The sequence below is a fragment of the Marmota marmota genome, unplaced genomic scaffold (assembly GCF_001458135.2).
Source record: "Marmota marmota marmota unplaced genomic scaffold, marMar, whole genome shotgun sequence".
In the NCBI taxonomy this organism is placed as follows: Eukaryota; Metazoa; Chordata; class Mammalia; order Rodentia; family Sciuridae; genus Marmota; species Marmota marmota.
Genome location: NW_026000261.1, coordinates 11,334,172 through 11,349,004, shown reverse-complemented (window position 1 = coordinate 11,349,004; position 14,833 = coordinate 11,334,172). Strand labels below are relative to the sequence as shown.

Sequence of the window (14,833 nt, the reverse complement as noted above, 5' to 3'; positions counted from 1 at the left end):
TTTTTTTAAAGAACATGAATGTATTTACTTACATTTTTCTGTTTTTTTTTTTTCTAGTCTCTTCTCTAAAAACACTGGTCAAGTTTAGCTTGAATTACCAGCCAACTCATAGTTACTACTCATGTCAAGGAAACCAAAGTTGAGTGTTTAGCAATAAGAAAATGTCTCTTGAATGATTGAAATATGGGTGGAGATTACAAGAATTTTAGTAGATTTGCAATGCTGTATGTGAGGAAGTTTACAGCAATTAACAACTTATATAGAACATTCTGTCACAATGTGAACTTTCTATGTGAAAAAAGTTGCATGCATAAAATAATAATCTCAAACTGCAAAAAATGGAAAAATAAACATAAAAATAAGTTGTTTAGTATTGTTGAAGCCCAGGAAAAAAATTAAGCCTAAAAGTCCACTATGTTAAGCTGAAAAATGATAAAGAAATTATGAAGAACATGATCTTTTAGTAGAAGAGATGAACTTAACTTTCCAGATATTGAGGACATATTAAAAGAATTGGATTCTCCAAGAAAAAAAAAAACTGGACTACCTTTTACATTTAAAAAATGACAGGAAGATTGAATGGAGAAAAATTAGTTTTATGTCCTCCTTACTGCAGTCCATGAAATGCAGCAGATACTACATGATAATGAGAAGTCTCTGAACTGGACAATTCCACAGACACTAGCACGGTAACAGCCTAAACTCAAAATGACTCAAAATCCTTATTACCATACATATTTACATATCTAATATTAATTTTTTTTCTATTTATAATATAGATAATACAATTTCTATATTCTTGAGTATTTAAAATTGCTAATCTCATGAAAATTACAAATTATTGCACCTCATGTGTAACTTTCTTTCCAAATGCTAATGACTATTGCAGCTATAAAGATTCATAAAATACGAAAATGAAGTTATTCTCATGTGGTTTGCTTTACGTCATATTTAAATGGTCTATACTCTTAAATAAAATACAAAAAAGTCAAAAGGTTTTGGCAAAAATGTCCAGTGAGCAAAATAACTCGAATACAAGATTAGGTGTAACATGAGGTCCATGGTGTTCTCTGTCCTTTCCAAGTTTTCTCACAGTAAATACTTAAAATTTAAGTGAAGAAGGGCAAAGGAAGTGAGGTAAAAGTTACAGAGCTAGGTGAAGCTAATGCTTCAAATTTCATGAATAATATACAATAGCAGAATTTGGGAATTTTCCTTATGTTTCACCGTGGTATTACACTAGCTACATCAAAATAAAGCTCTTCCTTAAAAAAAACTAACAAAGTGGGGCTGAGGTTGTAGCAGAGTGGTTGAGCGCTTGCCTTGCATGCATGAGGCACTGGGTTCGATCCTCAACACCACATAAAAACAAATAAATAAATAAATAAATAAGAAAGATAGATTGTGTCATGTGCAACTTAAAAATAGAAAATAAAAAATAAATAACAAAGTGACCTAGTTGAGATTTCCCAGTATGATTCTGAGTGCAATTTATTAAACAGAAACTTCAAAAGAACATTTTTGCATATATTAGATGTTCTAACTATAGTAATATATTTCTAAAATGTTTGTCATCTTAGGCTTGGGTTGTAGCTCAGTGGTAAAACACTTGCCTAGCATGTGTGAAGCACTGGGTTTGATTATCAGCACCACATAAAAATAAATAAATAAAACGAAGGTATTTTTAAAAAGCTTATCATCTTTTCAAGGCCAATTAACTCACTTTAAATTATGATTTTCCTCTGCTAATAAAATTAACCCAACTAGCAAAAATTATTAGTATAAATTTGGTAGCTTCTAAAAGGAAATATTAATAATCTTAATCATCCTCATACTATACACTCAGCTACATAGAAATGATCGTTAGAACACAGTTTCTAACGCAATCTTGAATTTATGACACAGTCAACACTAACACATATGGAGCACAGATTAACACTCTTCTTTATCATTCTCATGTCAATAATGTTGACTTCTGCATCATAAAGTCACTCTTTTGGACAAAAACTATAGCTGAGATGTTCCTCCATAAATCAATTCTTATTTCTGTGTATCCACTCTTTGGAAAGGAATTAAATAGAAAAGAACAGAGAGTTAAGAAAAAGATGAAGATAAAAATGAAGGGAAATTAAAAAGAAAATAATGGGAACTTAAACACAATTTTTACCTGGCATAAAATGGAATCTGAAGCGAGATTATCATCCTTTTAATCCCTATATTATTATTTGATGTTAAGTACAGGACTATGACTTAACATCATAGTCATATGATGTGAAAAAAGTTGCATGCATAAAATAATAATCTCAAACTGCAAAAAATAGAAAAATAAACATAAAAACAAGTTGTTTAGTATTGTTGAAGCCCAGACTCATCTTCAGTTAATGTGTGCCCTCATAAACATTTCTTAATGAAATACCAAATAAATGGTTTGAAGTTGTCTTCTAGTCAGTTTTAGAATAGCTGACATTAAATATAAGGACCAAATCAATATATTGTTTAACATGCCCCTCCTCTTCTAACTACACGTTTTTACTTTTCATTAAATGGGAACAAGAATATAGCTACTGGCATAAATAATTTAAAAAACAAGAAAGTAGGAAAAAACTGAAATAAAATTTAAAAATTAAGATGCCTTGATATTTAATCTAGTTAAGGTTTATTTAAGCATTTCTTCTGGAAAACAAAACATATTTAGTTAGTTACACTTTAGAAACAAGACACAGGTTTTGAAAGTTTGACCTTTTATAGGAAAAATGTATATATGTGTGTATATCTATATTTATATGTCTATAAAATTGGTTGTATGGTATCATGGAGCTTGAGATAAAATCATAGTGTCATTTTGTATTTCAGTTAAAGTTGAAAAACTACAAAATCATATAACATTGAAACACTAATATAAAGACAAATATATAGAGAAAACATTCTTTAGAATTCATATAAGTGTTCTAAAATAAAAATCATCTGTGTTTTACCATATCTTGATGCAGTCAAATACATATGTTTTTAAAGGATAATTTACTCCAAATCAACAATTTCTTGGTTCTCACATGTTAACTGAAGGAAAAATACCAGGGAAATATTGAGATATATTTAGTTTAGTCTTTTACTTTTAAATGTACTTTATTTTTTTCAAGCATGGTATATGCAAACTTAAACATAGCCAGTTTGTTACTTATGTAAGTACTATTATTGTAAATCTCAGAACTATCTTCTTTTCAGAATGATAGAGGTAAGAAGGAGGAGACAGATTACTCTACTGGATACGATAAATTCTCTGTGTTTTATTTCTTTGATCACACACGAGTATCAAAGTAAACCTTCTGGGGGAAAAACACACTAACATCACTAGCAAGAATAAGTAACTAAGATGTTTCAATATAAAGATGTTTTATTAACCAAATAAATTTTAAAAGAAGCTTGAATTAATTAATTATAGTATGTTTTGATTTTACAGTTTATTTGCTGATACAATTTGGAGGCAAAAATAATAAAGGATCCAACATCTGTATCAAGATGCTACCTGTTCCTCAAAGTTTATTTCAAATAATATCTCTTCTGTGAAGTGTTCCAAGGTTTCTCTGGCCAGAAGGTTTTTTTTGTTTTTGTTTTTGTTTTGTTTTGTTTGTTTGTTTGCCTTTTAATGTGTAAGGCTTATTTCTTGAATGGAAGAAAAAAAATAAGATAATAAATAATGCCAACATCTCAGTTAAGCAACTGGCTTGTTCAGTGCTGCAGCAGACTTCAGACTAATATGAATAGTTGTGTTGCTTAAATTTTTATGTAAAACTCTGTTATCCATACAGTTGTTTATTAGGTCTTTTAACAAGTACTGTAAATAACATTACCCAGAAAAGTACACCTAAGTCTAATTGTGCTGTCAGCAGGGAAAAATTAGGAAAGAGATTTAGCAGACAGCTTCCATTTAGTAACTTAGCAGTAGCATGATTAAGTACAAATAACTTAGGTTAAAGAACTGTTGGAAAACATTGTAGGATGTTTAGTATAGGTACTGAGGAAGCAACAGGAGTAGACAGGGAGTAAAGAGGGTAAGAGGTACATTCCGTACAATACATTTGAAAGTATGTAAGTGATAAATCCCTGTGAGTAATGGAGAAATATGAGAAAATTTACCAGGATTAATAAAAACTTATAGATTCACTTGTTACCTACAATAAACATTACCATCCACATTGCATTTTCAAATGGAAATTATAGTATAAGTATTATATTTATGTATTTAGTCAAGAAATACATGTTTAACAGTGTTTCCAAAGTAAACCATCCATAATTCTTTTTGTTAAAAAGTACCTGTTCCATCGTAAGTCTTCATATGACTCAAAACAATTTGTTTTGCATTTTCTCACTTCTAGTTACCTTTTCTTAGGTAGTTTTTAGTCTACTTAGAAAATATTCTTGCTATATCACTAGGCGGGCATGAAAAAGATTCACAAGAAATGAAATATACTTAATGGATATATGTATCATTTTGCATAAGAAAATAAACATTTTTATATAAGAAAGCCTATCTTATATGTTCCACTGTTTTCTTCCTCAAAGATAAAACAGAAATGGAATTGCAACTAATTATTTTTTTAAAAGTGGCAGGCCACTTTTATTTGAAATAAATATATGTCACTTCATTGGTATCCATGATATTATCAGTGAGTAAAAATAATTTTTGTTTTAGATGGCATCAAAAGGAGTTACTTTACTGTGACCTTATTAGTCATTAGGCCCTTAAAGTTAGTACACCAACTGACAGCCACAGATAATGTCATCTGGATAAGACTTAATATTGCAGGTATCCTTTTAATCAGTTGCCAAAAAGCACAAGAAAAACAAAAAACAAAAAAAGAAAACACCAAGTTTTCACAATTGGATGGTCCTCTAGTGTTTATTTAGGAAATTTCTTTGCTAAGATACCACTTGCTAAAATAGTGAAATTATAGCTTAGTTATTGTACAGAGTGTCCCCATATACCTCCACCCAGTTTTCTATTTCTTATATTAGTATAATAAAAATTTTATAGTTAAGCAACCAATGTTGATATTTTATTAATAAATAAAGTCCATCTTCATTCAGATTTCTAAGTTTTTACCAAAGGTTCCTTTTTTGTTTCTCATTATACATATTCAGAATATCTTCTTTTCCTTTGTATTTTATTTTATGCCTTCTAATTATACATGACAATATAATATATTTTGACATATACATATAAACATGAATTATGTCTTATTCTAGTTAGGATCCAGTCTTGTGGATGTACATGATAGGATGATTCACTGTGGTGTATCCATATATGTACATTGGAAAATACACAGAGACAAACCCACATAAATAAGGTTATCTCATACTAGACAAAGATGGCATAAACATACACTGAAGAAAAGATAGCCTCTTCATCAAATGGTACTGGAAAAACTGAAAATTCATACATAGCCGAAAGAAATTTATATCCTATCTCTCACCCTGTACAAAATTCAACTCAAAATGGATCAAGAATCTAGATATTAATTAGACCAGAGACCCTGGACCTACTAAAAGAAAAAGTAGGCCCATAATGTCAGTTTAGGAACAAAATTCCTCAATGAGTCTCTTAAAGCACAACAAGTATAATCAAGAATTAATAAATAGGATGCTATCAAAAAATCTTCTTCACAACAAAGGAAATGAGCATGCAGAAAGAACCCACAGAATAAGAGAAAGTCTTTGCCACCTGAACATCAGATAGAGCATTAATCTCTAGGATATATAAAGAATTCAAAACACTTAACACCAAAAAATCAAATAACCCAATCAATAAATGGACAAAGGAACTGAACAGATGCTTAACAAAAGAAGAAATACAAATGATCAACAAATATATGAAAAAATGTTCAACATTTCTAGCAATTAGAGAAGTGCAAATGAAAACTACACTGAGATTTCATCTCACTCCAGTCAGAGTGACAACAATCAAGAATACAAGCAAGTCAGGTGTGGTGGCGCATGCCTTAATCCTTGCAGCTCAGGAGGCTAAGACGGGAGAATGGTGGGTTCAAAGCCAGTCTCAGCAAAAGTAAGGTGCTAAGCAATTCAGTGAGACCCTATCTCTAAATAAAATACAAAACAGTGCTGGGGATGTGGCTCAGTGATCAAGTGCCCCTGAGTTCAATCCCCAATACATCCCCCCCACCATAAAAATAAAAGCAACAGTAAATGTTGGCAAGAATGTTGGGAAAAAAGTACACTCATACATTGCTGGTGGGACTGCAGATTGGTTTAACCACTCTGGAAACCAGTATAGAGATTCCTCAAAAAACTAGAAATAGAATTGCCATTTCTTCTTAAGCTCCTCTTGGTCATGAGTGTATTTCAGGCTTTTTTTTTTCCTCTTGATTACAAGACAACAAGATAAATAAGTGGGTATTTTGTAGAATGTCCTCCTATTTGGATTTGTCTGATTTTTTTTCATAATTAAATTGGGGTGATAGGTTTTGAGGAGGAGGAAGACAGATAAAATATCATTCTCATCACTACGTACATTTTGTGTATATTTGATGTAATTGAACAGTTTTGATATTAACCCTGATTATACAATTAATGTAATGTTTGTTATTTTTCTCCATTGACAATTTTTAAATAGATATTGCTTAATTGTAGATGAACACAATGTCTTTATTTTATTCATTAATGTGGTGCTGAGGATGGAACCTAGTGCCTCACACATGCTAAGCAAGTGCTCTACCATTAACAATTTAAATGTATTTTTTCCTGTCCTTTTTTAACTCAGTAATCACTCTTTGAAATGAAGTCAATATGTGCAACTCACCCTTAAAGCTAAGTATTCTGCCTCACCTCCTTGGGAGCAGAGTTTCTAAGTAAATTATTTGGAATTACACTTCAAGAGACCTATCTTTATCTCTCTAATTATTCAACCATTTATTTATATCCATGTGGACTCATGAATGTTTGTTTTATACTTCGGTTCATAAACTAATGCTACTCTATTTTGCTTTTCATATTGTTCCAGTTTTATCTATTGGGGGAGGCTCTTTAAGTCATTCCTGTGTTCATTTGACACATATCCACTATTATATTTCAGCACTTCTTATTTTCTGAAACTGCAAGGTATTCCAGGTTCATCCTGCAGTATATTATGTTTTGAATTAAGTATATTTATTGAGGATGCAGCACTCTCTAATCCTCCCCCTTGATTTCAGTTTACATTTTCTTTAGATAACATAATGTGACACTGATAAAGATGTACATTAATATATATACACATGTGTATATGCACATATATACATACACACACAACATGCGACTATTTTTGCTTAGAATATCAAAAGAAATAAATCAACAAAATTAGCATTAAGAGCCAGGCATGGTGGACTCTTGTAATCCCAGCAGCTCAGGAGGCTGATTCAGGAGGATAGCAAATTCAAAGCCAGCCTCAGCAAATTAGTCAGGCCCTAAGCCACTCAGTGAGGCCCTGTCTCTGAACAAAATACAAAATGTGCTGGGTATGTGGCTCAGTGGTTAAGTGTTCCTGGGTTCAATCCCTGGTATAAAAAAAAATTAGCATCAAGGGGCAGACATTTTAGAGGAGTCATAAAGAAGACATGAAAGTTTAAGAAATAAACTTCAAACTAAAGTACTATGATAACTAAATACTTCCGCAATTTTCAACAGGACAATGTGATATATTGCTCTTGAATCACATATTAAATAGTATAAAATATTTTGTATAATTTATTCTTATTTGCAAATGCAGAAATGAAAAACTTATTTCAAATATCAGAAATAATGACTACAGGTGTTTAATCATAATATTTAAAGAAACATGGCCACAAAATATTATCAGATTCTTAAATGGAAGGGAGTCCTAAATTTTTCAAATATTAAATATATGTTATGAAATCCTAACTTAAATTGTGTGCCCCAAATGAGAGAGGAGGGCCAGAGTATTTCACTCCAAAGACACAAGCTACAATTAATGAGAATTTAAGATCAACCAAATGAAGCTCCATTCCTAAACAAACATTAGAAACCACTGCATTAAATTCAAACTATTTGTTGAAATGTTACAAATTTAGTAAAATAATTTAACTACTTATATAACTTTGTACAACATGTTCTAATGCACAGGCAAGAAAATTTAACCTCAATCTTTCTATAAACAATAAAATTGTAGTTTGTTCCTTATCTATTTTTCTGAAACAGTCTCTATGAAATAATTCAGTATAAAGTAGGCCTAAATCTGAAAAAAAATCACATTATTTTTGCCTTGTATGAAGACTAGCAACAACAACAAAATAATTCCAAGAGATTTATTCTGACATTGTCATGTGATAAATCATAGATGTGATCACCATCTTCACCTTCAAAATTTTTTCTTAAAAGCATGAGAAAAGACATGTAAAGTACTTTGTGCCTGACACATAGTAAATGTTGATAAATGATACCTTTAATTTTTGTAGTTCCATTATTATTGCTTTATTATTGTTATCTTTCCAAAATCACTTTCTTCCATTCTTTCTATTGAACCCTCTATTCCATATGCACTGACTTTCTTGCATTTGAACATAACATGCACAGTCCCATATCAAGGTAGTGGAAATTGCTGTTCATTCTTCCTGGAAAGCTCTTCCTTCAAGTAGCAACAAAGCTCATTTTTATTTTATGAGAAAAGAATATTATAGTAAGTTTCACTATTTTCAATTCAGGATTTCCCTCATGCATAAATATTTCCCAGATTCCATGTCACAGATGGGTTTCTGTGAAGGATGAAGATCCACAATGGATTTGTCTCTATCTGAAAAGTTTTCATAAAAAGGAAGTAAACTACCATGTGGCAATGTCTCACAAAGGGCATAAGCCTCTGTAAATGAAACATATGATCTGTTGGTTGAATACAAAGATGCCCACAGAAAAAATGGCAGCATTATTAAAGGATGACTGAAAAGTTACCTCTGAGGCCAGGGGCCATGTACATGATCCTAAAATCACTAATGAACAAAAGGACAGGGCATATTTTATTCTTGTTTGCAAATGCAGAAATGAAAAACTTTTATTAAGTAAATTAATGTATATTTTTGGCATTAATTAATAGATTGTGTGGGGGGCAATTGGCAAAGATTTGTATAGAACAAGATGTATGGTAGTTACGAACTTTTTTGCAGAATAGATGCACTAACCTCTCATTTGCTTCAAATTCTTGAGTCAGCCATCTTGGCTTCTTCCATCATTTCATATAATTCTGCTCATATATCTCCTCATCAGAAAAGCCTTCCCTATCCAAAGGAGCATATCCCATTCACTCTCTTCCCTCTAGTTAATTTTTCTTCATACTAATTATTACAACTTAAATATTATATTTTGGTTATGTTAATGCCCCTCTCAATTAAAATGTTTATTCCATGAAAACAACTGATTTAATCTGATTTTATTCCTGGAAACTAGAAGAGTACCTGACACAATGGGTGCTCAATAGATGTGGAATGAATTACTAATGAATTCTATATCTTGCCACCTTCCTTTGGGATATCAACATAAACAGTGATACTTGCTCTTTTTTCCTAGGAAATTTTCACTTGAAAATTCAAAAGAGCTCAAGTGGAGAGGGAATTTGGAGTCTTTTCTAACAGTGCAGCACTGGCAAAGATATACAAACTAATATATCAGTAAAGTTGGCAGGGTATGCAAAAGCCTGAATCCTTAACGGATAGAATGAGATCATGATCCCCATTTCTGCCAATTCTTTTCAAATAAGCAGTTTTGAGAACCTCAAATTTTGTACTAAGACATATTCTTGGACCATAAATAGGTCAGTTGCATTTTAGTCAATATTATCAAACATTTGACTTAGCCAATTCAGTTTTGAAAAATGTTGCCTAGTGTTAACATTGTGGCATCTACCTGAGTACTTATGCAATTGTTTATTTATTAACAACTGCAAAAAATGAAAAAATAAATAAATAAATATATAAATATATGGATTCATAACCATGTATTGTGTCACAGAAAGTATAATCATAATGTACTACTAAAATGTTTTGTTGGAAGTTATAGTTAAACTAAAAAAAGAACACTTGAGCAAGGTAGTTACAGAGAAGAAAAGATGCAGAGTCTGTAGATAACTAGGACAAAAAGAAAATGATAATTGAACCTAGGTCTCTAATAGTAAAGCATATTGGTATGTGCATACTTAACAATGTTGAATCAGGATGTAGAGCTTTTCTCAGATATACTACATATTTATAATACAATGCTACAGAAATGTACCTGAATTTTTAAATTTCAAAAACAATATATAATTTTAATATGTTAGATTTAATACCTCTTGAGATACTAACTGTGGTACTTCATATTTTATATTGTGTATTTCAAACTTATCCCATTCTTTATTCATTTCCTGTAATATTTATAGAATATAGAATAGTTAAAGATCCTTACTTTGCATAAGTGTCAGAGCTCATCTCAAACTAATGTGATAATTCTACATACTTATTACTGTTTTCTTTTTAAAACCAGAGGCGTTATATTTTGGGGATACAGGCTACTGCCACAATCCTTTTATCCTGCTCCCCAATCTTGCTGAAGAAGAAAGGCATTAGAGAGTCAAGACATCAGACAACTGCTTCTTAGTCTTTCCTGGGGCAAGACAGAGAGATTCAAATTGGGTAATGAGAGACTAATAAAGCATTATATTTCATTTAACTTAGTCCTTCCCTTCTGCCTAAGATATACTTAGCATATTTACAAAACCACTTCCTCTTTTAAGAAAATATTTGTTTTCCTCTGAAACCACTGGATAATTAACAGAATAATGTTTTTAATTTTTTTTTAGTTACACATGGACATATCTTTATTTTGTTTATTTATTTTTATGTGGTGCTAAGGATTGAACTCAGTAACCCACATGCATGAGGCAAGCACTCTGCCACTGAGCCACAATCCCAGCCCCAACAGAATAATTTTTAAAAGATAAAAAAATATCATCAGTCAGAAAAATCAAAAGAGAGACTATTTTTTTAAATATATCACATGGTGATACTTTGCATTCAACACCTTAGCCAGCATTTTCTTATAGCATCTAATTTTTTGTAAACATTTCCATGAGGTAAAATCAATTCATGAGTACTCAGAGAATTTTGTCAGGGGAGCACAGCGAACAATTTCAGTTTGTCTACTGTGTGTTAAATGCTTTCATTAATCTCCAAATTCAACATTTTTAAAAATGTTGTTCACAGTAAGGAGACATAATTTGAGAAACTGCTGAGTCTAATAATATAGGCTTTATATTATTGTGAAAGTCCTGTTAGGTGTACCAAATGCAACTTTCAATCTCAGTATTTACATAGCATTTCCTCGGGTAAACACAAAATATATTAGAAAATACACACGTGCATGCTTCATTTCTTAAGAAGCCTATATCACAGTAAACTAAAGTCATTTCAAAAAATCTTCTATGTGTTTACATTTCAACAAAACTTAGTTCTTATAAAGGTGTCAGTTGGCACATTTGATTTGTCTTTTGTCATAATGTTACGTTATTTTTAGAGTTTCTCTTTTCAATTTATGGAAGCAAGACAGTGTTCTTAAAACACATTTGGGACAACTTTTATCAAGGAGTAACTCTGCATCCTCCACAGAGACACAGTATGCCAAGTTTCCAGATTTCAAAATAAAATTGTATAGCTTTTTGTTAAACTGTTATTTTTTAAAATATTTTATGAGTTGTTGGTGGACCTTTATTTATTTTTATGTGGTGCTGAGAATTTAACCCAGTGCCTCAAACATGCTAGGTAAGCATTCTACCATTGAGTCACAACCCCAGTCCTGAACTGTTATTTTAAGCAGATCAAAATATGTCTTGCTCTATAGCATTTTCAAAACTTAATTACATTGCAAGGGTCTTCATCTGTGTCTAAAATATATTAATATAAAAATTTCTGATAATGAATAAGAGAAGAAATAGAAACATAAAAATTCACTATATTAAATTATATTTGACAATATTAGAGGGCACAATATATATTTTTTCAACTCAAATAGGCCCAATGGACACAAAAGTAAACATAAAATCAATTTGTTTCTGGACTATACCCAAACACAATATATTATTTCTTCTTTCATTTTAATGTCCTAAATAGCTGACATATTCCATTTCCTACTTTAAGAGCTCATTGTTGTAAGCAACATCTTGTTTTTTAATTTTTTTTTTAGTTGTAGGTTTAGACACACTATCTTTATTTATTTTTTATGTGGTGCTGAGGATCAAACCCAGTACCTCGTAAGTGTGAGGGAGACACTCTGCCACTGAGCTACAGCCTCAGCCCTGTAAGCAACATCTTGTTACTTGCTTTATGCAGAATATTTTCATGATTGCAAACTAGTTGTGAAAGTAGCATAACTTGAATGTCAATGCCAAAGAAAGTTTTCATATCCTCATATACAATAACATAATTTTGTAAGTCCTTATTATAACTGTGTATTAAGCAATAGATAAGGATATGCTGAGCAGCCAGAGCCTTTATTTTGTCAAAGTTAGTCTAACTCACAAAATCAGGAAGAATTCTCGTAATTTATCACACTTGCTCAAAGAATCACAACTATTTGAACATCTGAACCACAGAGATATTTTTTAAAAATTAAAAATTATAAAAATATCTCTTAGAACTGGAACAATTCTTATTGGAGTGGGGATGGAACAGGAGAAATAAACTCACTACCCTAAAATTAATTTCATTAATTATCAAAATAGATGCGTTATTACAGTTTTCCTTTATAAACTTAGAGGAGGGAGTTTTTTGGAGACCTTGACTGGCTACATAAAAACTCAGAGATTATTATAACACCTTCTATTTAAACCTGAAAGTTTTAGAGAATAAGTTAAAATAGTCTGACTTTCACTTATATAACCCAAAACTCCTACCTTGCTTTAGAATCTTCTTTGTGGTTATCAGGCTTCATCTTCAAATTTTGTGAATGTTTATCACAATCTTCTTTGATCAAATTCTCCTCTGATCTTCCTTTAGGACTATTTTTATTTGATTGAAGGTGTTCTATTAGGTTTTGCTGGTGCCAATTCTGAAGGGCTCTTTGATGAGCAGCGGCCGGTCCCGACACTGGTGTCAGTATATTGTAGTGGACAGGACTGTTGCCTTTCTTCAGTCCGTTTCTGTCCCGAGAGTGGTTCTTCAACCTGCCCTGAACCGGGGTCCCTCTATGCTCATATCCTTCCTGCTGAAGGCAGCTTCCAGTGTTAGGCGAACCTTGAGAAGGGTGACTGAACCACCTCCAGCGCAGCCTTAAGATTTGTTTCACATCAAATTCTTTCTTGCCGGACACAGACATTGTTGCAAAAGGAAAGACAAAGCCTTCTCTAACAGAAAGGAAACCGAGCCTTTGTTATCTCTTGTTTCTCTGCCTCTTCTGCAAAACTAACAAAAGCACAAGAGAGCAGTCTTTCTTGCTTTCTCTCCCCTCCCCCTCTGCCTGTGATACACTGTGAATACTTCTAGCCTTCTAGCTGAAGCAGAAAGCTGCTGCTAACAGTGTAGGTGGGAACCCATACTGACAGGATGATGAGGTCAGACCTTAAACAAGTAAATCAGCTTAGCACAGGAAAGCAGCTACCACAACACACCCCAGCTGCTAGATTTTCAAGCTCACAAGCCCTCTGTCTGGACTTGCAAATGTCTAGCCCAGCTTCTTTCCTACCAAAGCCCAATAGCTGCAGCCTAAACCTAAGCAAGTGAATTACAGAAAAGTATTTAAAACACACTTCCTTCTGTATTTCCTCACCCATCCCCCTGCCAGATTAATTTTTGGGTAGCCCACTTCTGGAAATATGTCACTTTATCCTAGGAGAATATGTGACAGGGGAATTAATTATAATCTATTTTGGATTCCTCTTGTGAAAATTTTGAAAGTAGTTCATTAAGGAAAAGCATCATGTCACAAATCCCCTCAGGCAGATCTGTAGTTATATCCAAAGTTCATCGAAAAATGTGAATGTTTCTATATAAACATTTACTTGAAATTTTGAACAATTATAGAAACCTAAGAAAGTGTCAATTACCCATTACTACACACACAAAAACAAATAAACACCTATACACTCATACACACCCCACTATGGGATGTAGGAATTTTAAGCTTACATGTGCTTTTCTAAATGGGTTATATTAAAGAGATGTTTTCTTTCAGTGACCAAAGGTTGAAAATGAATAGTCCATTCTGGTTTCATCCTATGTAAACACCTCCTTATCATATCCTTTACTATTACAGGCAACCCTAATATTTAATTTTCTTTGTTCAGAAGCCTGTATGAACGGATGTAATAGGGTATGTTTTGCATTAATTTAATATCACCACACTGTTCTATAGTGTGCCAAAGTGCATTGAAATCTGAATCAGAATCACTAATCTGTGCAGTGTTAATTATTTCCACTAGCACCAACATACAATAGATTTTAAAAGAACTTAGAGAATGAGAAATGAACTCTTCTTTTTGGCTGGCATTTTTCCTTGAGTTTTTCATAAATGCAACTATATCTTTCCCTTTTTTCCCCCTCTTGTTTTTTAGGTGTGATGGTTAACTTATGTGTCAATTTGTGTGGGTTATATGAGGTGCCCAGGTAGTTGATTAAACATTAATTTAATTATTTCTGTAAGGATGTTTTTGGATGAGTTAAGCATTTAAATTGACAGACTGAGAAAAGTAGAACGTTCTCTCTAATTTGGTGGGATTCATCTGATTATGTGACTCATCTGATCTGAAGGCCTAAATAGAAGAAATCACTGACTCTCCACTGAGTAAAACTATTCCATCTTTTGCTGG

General features: G+C 32.1%; 1 protein-coding gene across 2 annotated transcripts in view; it reads right to left on the bottom strand.

Moving 5' to 3' along the window:
• Klhl4 (kelch like family member 4) overlaps positions 1-13,574 on the bottom strand; it is a 92,887-nt gene extending 79,313 nt beyond the window's left edge. The window contains exon 1 of one of the 2 annotated variants that reach the window (XM_048796943.1): positions 12,923-13,574. In XM_048796943.1, coding sequence (XP_048652900.1) covers positions 12,923-13,344 — 422 coding nt within the window. In that variant the 5' untranslated portion in view covers positions 13,345-13,574. The remainder of the gene's footprint in view (positions 1-12,922) is intronic. The other variant, XM_015497952.2, reaches the window with a different exon arrangement.
• Positions 13,575-14,833: the final 1,259 nt, after the last annotated feature.